The sequence below is a fragment of the Culex pipiens genome, chromosome 2, assembly GCF_016801865.2.
Source record: "Culex pipiens pallens isolate TS chromosome 2, TS_CPP_V2, whole genome shotgun sequence".
In the NCBI taxonomy this organism is placed as follows: Eukaryota; Metazoa; Arthropoda; class Insecta; order Diptera; family Culicidae; genus Culex; species Culex pipiens.
This window is the reverse complement of record NC_068938.1, coordinates 141,267,644-141,279,690: the sequence shown is the minus strand read 5'-3', so window position 1 is coordinate 141,279,690 and position 12,047 is coordinate 141,267,644. Positions and strand designations below refer to the sequence as shown.

General features: G+C 43.9%; 1 protein-coding gene across 2 annotated transcripts; it reads right to left on the bottom strand.

Annotated features, from left to right (window-relative positions):
- Window positions 1–114: 114 nt before the first annotated feature.
- On the bottom strand, window positions 115–11,247 carry LOC120415225 (uncharacterized). Of its 2 annotated transcripts, XM_039576680.2 has the most exons (6): window positions 10,800–11,247; window positions 6,166–8,141; window positions 5,886–6,103; window positions 5,633–5,826; window positions 1,821–1,987; window positions 115–792 (listed from the first exon to the last, which is right to left on the bottom strand). In XM_039576680.2, the coding sequence occupies exons 2-6, from the start codon at window positions 8,105–8,107 to the stop codon at window positions 467–469; spliced, it is 2,847 nt and encodes a 948-aa protein (XP_039432614.1). In that variant the 5' UTR covers window positions 8,108–8,141; window positions 10,800–11,247; the 3' UTR covers window positions 115–466. The 2 variants fall into 2 exon arrangements, with proteins under 2 accessions (XP_039432614.1, XP_052563905.1); XM_052707945.1 differs by lacking the exon at window positions 1,821–1,987 and having other exon boundaries at window positions 673–792.
- Window positions 11,248–12,047: the final 800 nt, after the last annotated feature.

The window sequence follows — 12,047 nt, the reverse complement described above, 5'->3', positions numbered from 1 at the left end:
ACAGTATTTGTTATTGAAACGGCATGAATTTTGTTATTACCGTCTGCCCGGGATGGCTTAAGTTAAACTTTCTATATTTACATACTTTCTTTCCAACACAGAAAAACGCACACGTTAAATTTCGGCAAAAATAATATCTATATTTTTTTCAGATAACACATTTGATCAATGAATCAAGTTTCACATATGTACAGATTCCCTAACGCAGGGGGCGCATATTTTGGTTAAGAAGCGTTTTACGTCCTCCGTTCACACATGAGACGCGCCCACAGACTCTATGAATATAATAAATGTCCTACCGCACACTTCTTGGTGACGGGGATTTCACCCAAGTTATCTCGCGGTAGCTTTTACTAGAATTCTAGAGGGGGTTATTCAGAAAAAAAGAGGTCAACAATTCAAAAAAATAAATTACAATCGCCCCGCCGTCCTACTCGACGGCGACTTTTCTAGCAGCTGCCCCTTTCTACCACCACTTTGGCGGTGGCGGCGCCGTCGTTTCGTACGTCCGCGGATAGTTGTTGAGTTGGTAGCTTCCGTTGTTGCAGTTGCGGTTGCCCTTCTGGCCTCCGCCACCATTGTTGTTCGAGTAGTATGGCTGGTTCATGCGGTAACCCGACCGGGGCGATCTTCCGCTGTCCTGGCCATGTTTGGGCCCTTGGCTATTGTTGCTGGAATTATTGTTGGAGTTGCTGCTGCCGGCACCGACGTTGCAAAAGTTTTCGTGATCGTTGCCGCCAGACTGCTGCTCATTTCCCGACTTAGGTCCAGACTCCAACCGGGCCATCTCATCTGGGGAGGGGGAGGTACGGGAAGACGTAAATGGGGAGGAGAAGGAAAAGGAAATAGAGTTAGTTTTGTTTGTAAAAAAATGAAATTGTTTATGCGATTATTTTAATCGATTTCTTATATAATATCGATAGTCGTTCAAAAACTTCCAGTAATGTTCGATGATCCGCCTTTATTCTACCTGTTTGAAGAGTTTGGAATTAATTTATGGTGTGAAGCTTCTTATTAGACTTAAACTAGAGTTTTTTTTTGAGGTTATGAAACGATAGAACTGGCCAGATCTACAAGGAACTTATTCGTATTAAGAATGCTACTGACCACAAAAGGTCTTGAAATAGGAAAATTCGACGGGACTCTCTCTTCTTTTTAGACATAACATTTTAGAATTGTTCATAATAACACCAAACAACTGCAAGTTCCTTAGAATTGTTAAATCAATTTAATTAAATTGAAGCCTTTAACCTTAATACTTTTACTGCTTTTCAAATTTGATGTTTTATTGCGATTTGTAGAAGAAAACACTGAAACAAATTTATCTAAAAACAATGATTATTTTTAATATTGTAAGTCCTTAAGTTAGTCTTTAAAGAACTGAGAAACAAAACGAGAGATTTAAAACTAGGAGACTGTTCTAGAATTATTTCGGATTTTTGAAAAAGAATTTATTCTACAAAATTATGTCTCATCAAAAAGAGCAGAGTTTAGTTTAGAAATTGTAATCGTAATCGATTAAATAGGCCAATCAAAAAAGTCTCTAAAGCGATTAAAGTGAGAAGCGCGCTAAAAGTTGATAAAGTGTTAGAAATAAAAACTAAAATTATTTCACTAGGAACAAACTGCTGCCGATTCCGCTTGATGAAACCAATCCAGCCTGGAAAAGGGAAGGAGGCTTACACGCTAAAATAAATTATGTAACAAATAAAATCCTTGGCGACGACATCGATGAGCTGATCAGCTTATTAACTTAAACCGTTGGCAATATTGAAATCACACATAGATTTTGCATGGTACCACAGAAAAAAATACACTACCTGTTGAGTATGCAGAGGAAATTTGCGATGTGATTAAACCGCCGGAAGTCGACGAGGTCGTGACGACCGTGGCCGTCGACGTTGCCGAGGACATCACGTTCATCGCCGACCCGGGGCCGGAACTGCTGTTGATGTTGCCGCTGCTGCTGATGCTGTTGTGATTCATCCTATTTGAATGTTTGGGTGAATATTTAGTCTTAGGCTTAGGGTGGGTGGTTTCTATTTAATGCATTTGATAGTTGTATTTAATATCAATTTTAAAATACAGTGGGGTGACTCTGATGGCAACATTGCTCCTGAAAATTTAGTGATTTAATACGTACCATGACGACCTAGAAGAAATTTGAGATATTTTTTATGTTAGTTAATCGACTTTTTTTTAACCATACCAAGAACAATAAAAATTAAAACTCAAGGATACCTCTTCCAAATATTGACAGCTTTACAATTTCAACTTTTCTCGTATAGTTATTCAATACATTTAAATTTGACAAAATCTCCTGCTGACCTTCGAAACGCTCTTTTTCGGATAATGTAGTAGCTCCAACGTTGGATAAGGAAAGCGATCGGAAAACTTAAACTAAACAACAATTTGGTGGTTATCTATTTTTCAGCAACTCCCGGTATGGTTCTACCGTCACCGCTCTTGCCATCGAAAACGCTAGTCGTTGGATCCGCACCACCACCAACTGCCGCAATAAGGGAAAACCATGACAAAGGGAGGAGGAGATCTTACTGCACTTTCGCTGAATTTTGAATCACTTGGTATCACACATTCGACAAAGTTACAATAACATAACAGATCTTCTAGTTCGGAGATTGGAGAGTCGATTTTTCAGGAACTTTATAAAATCAGAAATGAGGCAGAGTCAGCTAAGGTTCTTCCAACAATTTCTTACCAAAGTAGCGTTTATTCAGCGTAGTCACTGATAAATTACCGATTGTGACCCAACATTCGCTGCAGCTTGTCAACATCGTTCCCCTACACATTCACAGTCTATAAACGCCATTTTGGATTTTTCCGGCGCCAATATTTAGAGAAAAATGAGTGCTGTTTAGTACATACCAAACCAATTATTTTGGAATACCATTCGCGCTGTCCGTGCTGTATTGCTGAGCTACATCCGATCGGTGTTGAACGGCGGTTGCAGCTGGCTCCGTCGTCGGTGGAAAGTCGTCAACAGTGTTATGTGCATGTAGAGAACGGCAGGCCTTATCAGCGTTTCGTACAAGGTGCACTATAAACGCAAGGAAGATCGAGGTATACAAACTTTTCCACGACCTTGAACTCGTCCCCGTCATTCGCACGCTTAGTCCTATGCGAACTCTAAGGGACTCGGCTAATTCTGCCAGCGGATACTTCGATTTAGCCACATTCACCTTCAATCCAACCTTCTCCGCTGCCCGCTTCAATTCGGTGTACCTCTTAGCAACCTCCTCGAACGTTCTGCCAACTATGTCCATGTCGTCGGCATAGCAGATGAACTGGCTGGACCGATTGATAATCGTGTACCGTCACCTTGTCGCAGTCCCTTGCGCGATTCGATCGGGTCGGACATCGCACCCGAAAGCTTCGCGCTGCACCGTGCCCCATCCATCGTTGATTTCACCAGTCTGATCAGCTTCCCGGGAAAGCCGTTCTCGTACATGATCTTCCATAGCTCTTCGCAATCAATCGAGTCGTACGCGGCTTTGAAATCGATGAACAGGTGGTGCGTCGGGATCTGGTACTCGCTATATTTTTGGAGGATTTAACGTAGCAAAAAGATTTGGTCCGTCGTCGATTTCCCCTCCACGAAACCGGCTTGGTACGTCCCAACGAAATCTTTTGCTCGCTCCGACAGACGACAGAAGATGATCTGAGACAGCACTTTGTAGGCCGCGTTGAGAATAGTGATAGCTCGATAGTTCTCACATTCCAACTTGTCCCCCTTCTTGCAGATCGGGCATATTACTACCTCTTTCCACTCCTCCGGTAGCTGTCCTGTGTTCCAGACCTTGACAATCAGCTAGTGCAGACAGGTCGCCAGCTTTTCCGGGCCCATCTTGATGAGTTCCGCACTGATACCATCCTTATCCGTGGCTTTGTTGTTCTTCAGCCTCTTGATGGCATCCTTAACATCCCTCATCGTGGGTGCTGGCTCGTCCTCGCCGTCCACCACCGCTGACGTCGTTTCTCCCGTCGCCCTGGTACTCCGCCTCTGGGCCGTTCAGGTGCTCGTCGAAGTGCTGCTTCCACCTCGCGCTCGTCCGTCAAGATGCCTCCGTCCTTATCCCGGCACATTTCGGCTCGCGGCATGAAACCAGTCCGGGGCTAAGTTTCTTGTAGAACTTCTGCGTTTTGTTGGAGCGATAGAGCTGTTCTATGTCCTGGCACTCCAACTCTTCCAGGCGGCGCTTCTTGTCCCGAAAGAGATGGGTTTGCTATCTTCGCAACTGTTTGTACGACTCCTTGTTCCCACGGGTATTGTCCCGCGCTGCTTTCTTCTCGTCCCAAATCGCCTGACATTCCTCGTCGAACCAGCCGTTCCGTCGAACTCGGTCCACGTACCCGATGGCGCTGCGTTGATGGCTGCTTCCATATGGCTCCAGCAGGCCTCCAGAGGGGCTTCGGCAAGCTCACCCTCGTCAGGCAACGCAGCTTCGAGTTCCCGCGCGTACTGGTTAGCGACCTCGTGGTGCTTGAGTCGCTCCAGGTTATACCGCTGCGGGCGACGGTACCGGATCTTGTTGACCTCAGACATGCATTGGCGCAGCTTTGCCACCACCAGGTAGTGGTCCGAGTCGATGTCCGCGCCACGGTAGGATCTGACGTCGATTATGTACGGAAAGTGCCGACCATCGATGAAAACATGGTCCGTGTCGTTTGGTGATCTCCAGGTGTACTTGTATAGGGAGGTGTGCTGGAAGTAGGTACTACGTATGGTCATGTTTCGGGAGGTAGCGAAATCGATGAGTCGTAGGCCGTTCTCGTTCGTCTGCTGGTGAGCGCTGAACCTCCCAATAACTGGTCTAAACTCCTACTGCTGGCCAACTTTGAATAGCTTATTGAATAAACCGTCACCTCGTTTCGCATGCTACGCTAGAGATGCAAAATCTATGCTGTTACATTGATACTTACCAAGGAATTCGATTGAATATGTATTCTAAAGAAAACGTAGGATAAATAGAAATGCTGTTGAAACAAGTTTTTATGATAATAAACAAGTTTCCTAAGAATTAAAATTGAAGAGACTAACTATCCTATACCGATTTCTGTCCAAACTGTCTGAATTTATCTGAAAATATGAAATAACATTGCGGGTCTGTACCACGCTGTAGGGGGTGCCACAATGGTCAATTCAATATTTTGAGACAATTCAGCTGGTGCTCGGAACAATAAAAAATATCTGAGAACGTTAATTCCACACCATGCTCCAAGGGTACGCCCTTACAGTTCCGGGAGGGTCTTATCTGAAAATATGAAATGTTTAATAATTGAAAAGGGACCATTCGTTAACCGTTTATCTTAAAACCGGAGCAATGTTGCCATCAATATATATTGCTTTCAATAAGTTATACAAAGTTACAGGATGTAAGCAGCGAATAGACAACAATGGGTTATCTTTCAACAAATATTAGATCTCAATATCAATGGGACTCCTAAAACCAGCTAGGATTTATCTTTACAACTGGATTCGTAAGCGCATCACGTTATGATGATAACCAAAATAAATATCACTTTAAATTTAGTACTAGAGGAGTCACATTGATATCAACAACCAAAATATCCCAAAACTATTCTCACAATTCGTATCAAGTGTTCAACTCACCCCATTCCCATCTTGGGCGGAATGTTGCGGTGCGCATCGTCCTCAGGGTGCTTCCGCTTTTGCCCAGGTCGCATTCCGAGCTGTTGTTGCTGTTGCTGTTGTTGTTGGTGCTGCTGCTGCTGGTGTAGTTGGTGTTGTTGATGTTGATGTTGGTGCGGATGCTGGTGCTGAATCTCCATGGGTGGTTGCAACAGCTGAAAGTCGGAAAAATAACATAGATTTCGATTTTGATCTAGTGGTAGGCACAACGAACCTTCGGATCGTGCGGCGCCATCGTGTAATGCACCGTGGTGTAAGGCGGCGGTGGCCCGTGTGCGGTCATGATTTGGTGCGTTGCCGAGTGGGGTGGCGGCACCGCATGGTGTGGCGAGGCTTCGATGATCTGCGGCGGCGGAGGCACGCTCTGCACCGTCTGAGGGATGCTAGTGATGATCTGCTGGGGCGGGGGCACCGTGTGGATCACCTGGACGCCTGTTGGAGAAACGAAGATGTTGGTTTTTTCTTTCTACAGATGTAGACGAACGCGCCCTTACCTGGTGGCGGTTGCATCTGCGGGTTGAATGGCCCACTAGTCGTGATGATGTGCTGCTGCTGTTGCTGCTGGGGTCGGTACTCGGCCGCGCTGATGATCGTCGCCGGTGAGCTGATGATCTGGATCTCGTTCGGGTTGCGCATTTGCTGAGGCGCCGTGGCGAATTGGATGTTTTGCATCGAACTGACCGGCACTTGCTGGATCTGGGGCGGCGGAACGGCACCATTCGGGGGCCACGGTTGGGGCTGGGTGTTGACGACAAAGTGCGTACTGCCGTTGATCTGCTGGATTTGCTGGTGCGACGGTTGGAACGATTGGATCGAGACCGGGATCTGGCTGTAGATTTGCTGGGGGATGGCCGCGTGGCTTATCGGGGGATTTGGCTGGGACGTTATGATCGTGTTGCCGACGATGTGCTGCACCGTTGGCGGGGGAACTGACATGATCGGGGGCGGAGGTTGACTGAGGGTGATGTTCGCCATGGTGGATGAAACTGGAATCACCGTAGTTTTGGGCATTTGGGTGAGGATTGGAGGAGGTCCATCTTCGAGCTTGATCTGTTCTGTTTTGATTTGAATTTCGCCGGGCTTTTTGTCGTCGGCTCCGTTCATGATCATCGGGACTTGCGCCATCGGGGGTGGTCCGAGGGGTGCCGATTGTGCCATGGTTTGGACCAGTTCCTGGGGCATCGCGCTTGGCGGCGGGTGAGTGATGATGGGTTGTGACTGTACGATAATTTGATTCTGGGTAGGATGTGGCGCCACAGTTTGGTGGATAATGTTCGGCGGAGGCACCATAAAAGCGGCACTGCCCTGAACGGTGATGATCTGCTGGCCCTGGGGAGGTCGCTGGAACTGGTCAAACTGGGGCGGAGGAAGCGTTGTTTGCACAATTCCTTGAATTGGTTGCGGCTGCGGCTGTTGGATGACGTGCTGGATCGTAACCTGTCCCGTCGGATGTGGTCCGCTGCTGGTTTGAATAGCCGGACTCTGTTGAATGTACTGAACCTGGTAAGGTGGCGCCTGGTTCACCAGGATCTGTTGGGGAGCCTCTTGCTGGGGAATTTGAATGCTGGGCGGTGGTTGCGACATGTGGGGCGGTCCAGCCGTCTTAATCTGCATCATCGGTGGCCGTATCTGCGCGCCCGGCGGAGGATTGCTTACGTTAGCAATCTGCGAAATGACCATATTGCTCGGCTGTTGGTGAATCTGAACTGGCACGTGCGACTGAATGATCGTCGGCGGCTGCTGCTGAATGATCTGCGTCTGCGGTGGCGGCTGACTCTGCACAAAGCTCTGCGGCGGCATAACTGGCGGCGGCGGCTGATGGATGATCCCGTTTGGCTGGGCCACGTGCTGGGCACGGATCATCGGTGGCATCTGCTGCACCTGCGTCGTCTGGACTAGCGTCGGCTGTTGCTGAATAATCTGATAACTCTGCTTCGGAACCTGCTGCTGTTCCTGCTGCTGGAACAGATTCAACTCCTCCTGGAGCGTCTCGATGAGATTTTTGGCTAGCTGCTTTGCGTTCTGCAATCCCTCCAACGTGGGATGTTCTATGTACAAGTGCAACGGTTCCATCGCTTCCTGGCCCGTCTGCGGCTCAATGTTTAGCGAACCCCGACCCCGCAACGTGACCATCGCTCCCGTCTCCGACCGGATATAGTTCAGGTTTGTCCCACCGTCCCCGATTATCCGTTGCCGCACGTTGAACGCCATCGGAGCATGATCCAGGCCTACGAGCAGCTTTGTGACGCACATGGTCGTGCCATTGGGAGTTCCCACGATGGTCGGCGGTGGACTGCTGACCATTTTGGAAATTTGCTGCTGCTGTTGTTGCACCTGGTGTTGGATCTGCTGTTGTTGTTGTTGGTGCTGCTGCTGCTGATGATGGTGCTGGTAGTCGAGCGGCGACGGTTGCGGCTCAAAGTGTGGCCGAATCATGTTGACGGTGGAGGCAAGTGTGCTTACGTTGAGTCTGGAATATGTTGTCCGTTGCAGCAAATTTAAGGAGTTTTAAAAAGAAAATAATCCACTAAGTTTCTTTTAACATAGGACTTTGTTTTTCTTTACTGTATAACTAAGCCGATCAAAGGGAGCAGCCGTGGCTGACTGATTCAGGTGGTCTTTTTTTAAGCGAATGGTTCTGGATTCGATTACCATGATATGCTCCCAACGAGAAAGTTTTTTTTTCATTATCGAGAATGTTAAGAACACAAAAATTTGAAATGATGAATATAATATGAACGGAAAATCAAAGTCGCTCTAGGCGGGTTTCGATACCCCGTCCTTTGGATTGGTAAGCAAAAATGCTTAGGAAACAGCCATAAACTTCGTGGACACTTTTTTGAAATCTCAGACATCTTTTTCGTGTCCGTACACGCAATACATGCGCACGTAGATAACTCTATATGGAGCCAATTGTACTCGAAAATAACATTTGAGAAAAGCGTAGATTTTTTTAAAACATTTTTGTATTTTGTAATTTAAAAATAACTGTATCTCGAAGCCGTTGCATCGTATCAAAAAGTGGTCGTAGACAAACTTGTATGAAATTGGACGGGCTTGGACACTGAAAGAAATATACACGCCAATTCTATGAGATTTTACATTTTTTTTGGTTTAAAAGTTAAATTTTAAGGTGATGTCACGATTTTTTTTTTCGTTCGAAATTTTTGAGGAATTAACCTAAGATGTTACAAAAAGACTCACGAAAAATGCAGGATGGTATGTCTCTCCTAAAAAAATACAAAAAACATTTACTAAAACTGTTTTTTTTTTTTAAGTGGTCTAAACGTCAAAATTTTCAACTACCGACAGTGAGAATCGATTTCCCAGACAATTTTACATAAAAGTCTTGTGTAGATACAGTTGTTTTAGTTTTGGTGGTTTTTGGCAATTTCAATATGACAGACTTGATTTTTCAGTCTCGATAATATTTTACCAAAGCGCTCGTCAAATTTCCCATAAGTTTGCCTTTGACAGCATTTCAATTCGATGTATGGGCTTACAGATATAGGCTTAATTACATTGCTCATAACTGAAATACAGAAGTTGTTCGGTAACTGGGCGTTGTTTAACTGGGCTGTTTTTTAACTGGGCCGTAGCCCAGTTAAATTGCAGACAAACGTCAAAAAACCAAAACAAATCGAAATGACTGAGGGGTTAATGGATACAAAAATCATGTTCAATAAATAAAAAAACTTTTTTCAAACTTTTCTTTTTCGTTCAGCCCAGTTAGCGAGCAGCATTCGGTGACTGGGCTACGTTTTCAGCCCAGTTACCGAACAAGTATTGTAGTGTATTTTTGTCAGTGTGGTAGATGCCTGGATATTAAATAAGCTTACGTAAAGATTAAAACGAGTCAAATTGAAAAGCTGTCAAAGGCAAAGTAAGGGGAAATTTGACGAGCTTTTCGGGAAAAATATTTTCGAGACTGAAAAACCACCAAAAAACCTATTTTTCAGCATTTTTATTTTTAAAGCCGCTGTACTGCCGTTTTACGCATAATTGTCCCACGTAATTTTTGGACGATTCTGACTTTTTAACATTTTTAATTTTAGTTTGACGTATACTTTTCGGGTCTGTTTGTCCCACTTCTACGCATAATTGTCCCACCAAGTATTTTCTTCCCCGGAATCAATCGAGAAATTAAAAGTGAGAGTGTGTGGGTGCAACATGGAGTTAAACTTTTCGCAGTGCCATGGAAAACTTTACAGCAACTTCACAGAAAGTTTAACTCCATGTTGCAGATTTGACAGCTCGATAGTTTTACGAAGCATTATGTTGTGTGTACCTATTGTATAGCAAGATGATCACAAGTTAGAGTGATAAACTGCTAACTGGGGAAATTAGGGACGTATGGGGCGAATAGGGACCTCCGGGACAATTATGCGTAGAAACTCAGAAATCGGTCGAAAAATTTCAATCGCGTTTTTCTCAGTTGCCATTTTTTGAACATGGGACAATTATGCGTAGAACGGCAGTGTATCTTCACATGGATTGGACATAGGACAATGGTAAATATGGAGACTTTTATGTAAAATTGTCTGGGAAATCGATTCCCGCTGTCAGTTTTAGAAAATTTTGACGTTTAGACTACTTTTCAAAAAAACAGTTTTAGTAAATGATTTTACTGATTCGAGATACAAACCAACAAAAATATTTTTAAATAACCTTCGCCCTTCTAAAATACATATTCATAACCATACACACAAAAATGGCTTATATAGGCCTAGGATAGCATGTCTAGAAAGTTTCATTGAAATCGGAGAGGGTCGGGTACAAAAGTACCAGAAAATTCCTGATTTGAGCTAGAATTGCTCGATTAATAAATTTAAATATTGTTTCGAAATACATAGTTTATGTTTCACATTAATTATAAGTTTTTAAATAAACTAGATACAAAAATTATAAATATTTTCGTTTACTTTATTTTTAAAGTAATATAATTTAGTTAAATAATGTTATCCACAGTATTTTTTTCAAACAAATCAATTTTACACCATGACAATTCTGAGCGTCACCTTGTCTGTTTATCGAATCATTACAAATTCATCCATTTTTTCCACCTCATAAATCATCCAACTCTGATCCACCAAGGCCACTTACATTACTTGAACGCTATCAAACTTACCTCACTTGAAGTCTTCCGGAAACGCAACTAAATTTGCTTCATTTTTTTCACGTTTACCAGGCCAGACGGGCTTGCCAGCTGCTGACGCCGGAACAAAATCCCGGTCCCTCCAGAAGTTATTGAATAACCTTTGCCTAATTACATATTCCTCTCCTCAGGAGGCAACACACAGCAAAATCAAAGGGGGAAGAGTCGGGAGATGATACGACAAACTTCTTCTCCGCTGATGGTCACAATTTGTCCCCAACACTTTTCCAGTTTTACCGTTTACCCCAACTTGACCGGAAATACACCAAAAGTGGTCCCACACGCGACGAAACCGACGGAACTTTTGACCAGACGGATTTTCAGCAATTTTTCCACGGAGAATCGAACTCGGAGTTTTTTTACTTCTCTTCAACACTCTTCTCTGCGACGTCTGCTCACTCTGCCATTTTGTCCTTTTTGTGTGTGCGTCGTCTGACAGTTTGACAGTTGTTTTGTGTTGACGTTTTGCATGTGGTACAAGCCCGGTGTGAAAAAGATGGGATAGTTTTTGCGAGGTGGTCAAAGATCTGTACCGCGCTGTTTCTGTATGAAAATGAGGATTTTAAAAGTTTGCAAAAGCAGAAGCCGAATACGCAGTACAGATTGTCAAGTCAAACAGATTGGCCAACACTGAAAAAATCTGACATAGCAAATTCATGTGCTTTTTCACGTGAGCTGCTCCAAAAAAACACACGATAATTTGCCATGCCTTTCCTTTGATATAGATGTGTTTTTCATGTGACATTTATGTGGTTATCATATGAAATCAGCTGTTCGCAAGCGAGATTATTTTCATTATGTTATCACATGGTGTTCACTTTGGATTCAATAGAATTTCACTTGGATTTGCCCCACACACAAAGAAAAAATACTCTAAATTTAAAAAGATCGTTCGTTGGATTAAAAGTTCGCGTTGGTGAATATTCGTAGAAAGTTCAAACTTTTTAATTTAAAAGTTGGAAAGTTTTTGATACTACCATGCACTTCTGGAACAAAATCGTTGTATCGGTAAAAGTTTTTTACTTTTATTATAAGAAGAAACTTTTTATGGTAACAATAAATAACATTTAACATTATAGTGATGATTTTCGAAAAATGTGATGGATTTTATTTCTATTTTTATTTTTATTTTAATATTAAAACTGCTGCTTATGCTGCTTAACATCGCGGCTTACATTTTGGAGCGCGACAGCGATGTAGAGAACAGGATAGTCTCGTTGC

Bases quoted from the DNA above. Each gene is read 5' to 3' on its own strand.
- LOC120415225 (XM_039576680.2), bottom strand. From the start codon at position 8,107: ATGATTCGGCCACACTTTGAGCCGCAACCGTCGCCGCTCGACTACCAG. The intron at 5,827-5,885 runs GTTCGTTGTGCC...TCCGACTTTCAG, and splicing joins TGGCGCCGCACGATCCGAAG to CTGTTGCAACCACCCATGGA. The intron at 793-1,820 runs GTAGTGTATTTT...CCCCCTCCCCAG, and splicing joins TTCCTCTGCATACTCAACAG to ATGAGATGGCCCGGTTGGAG.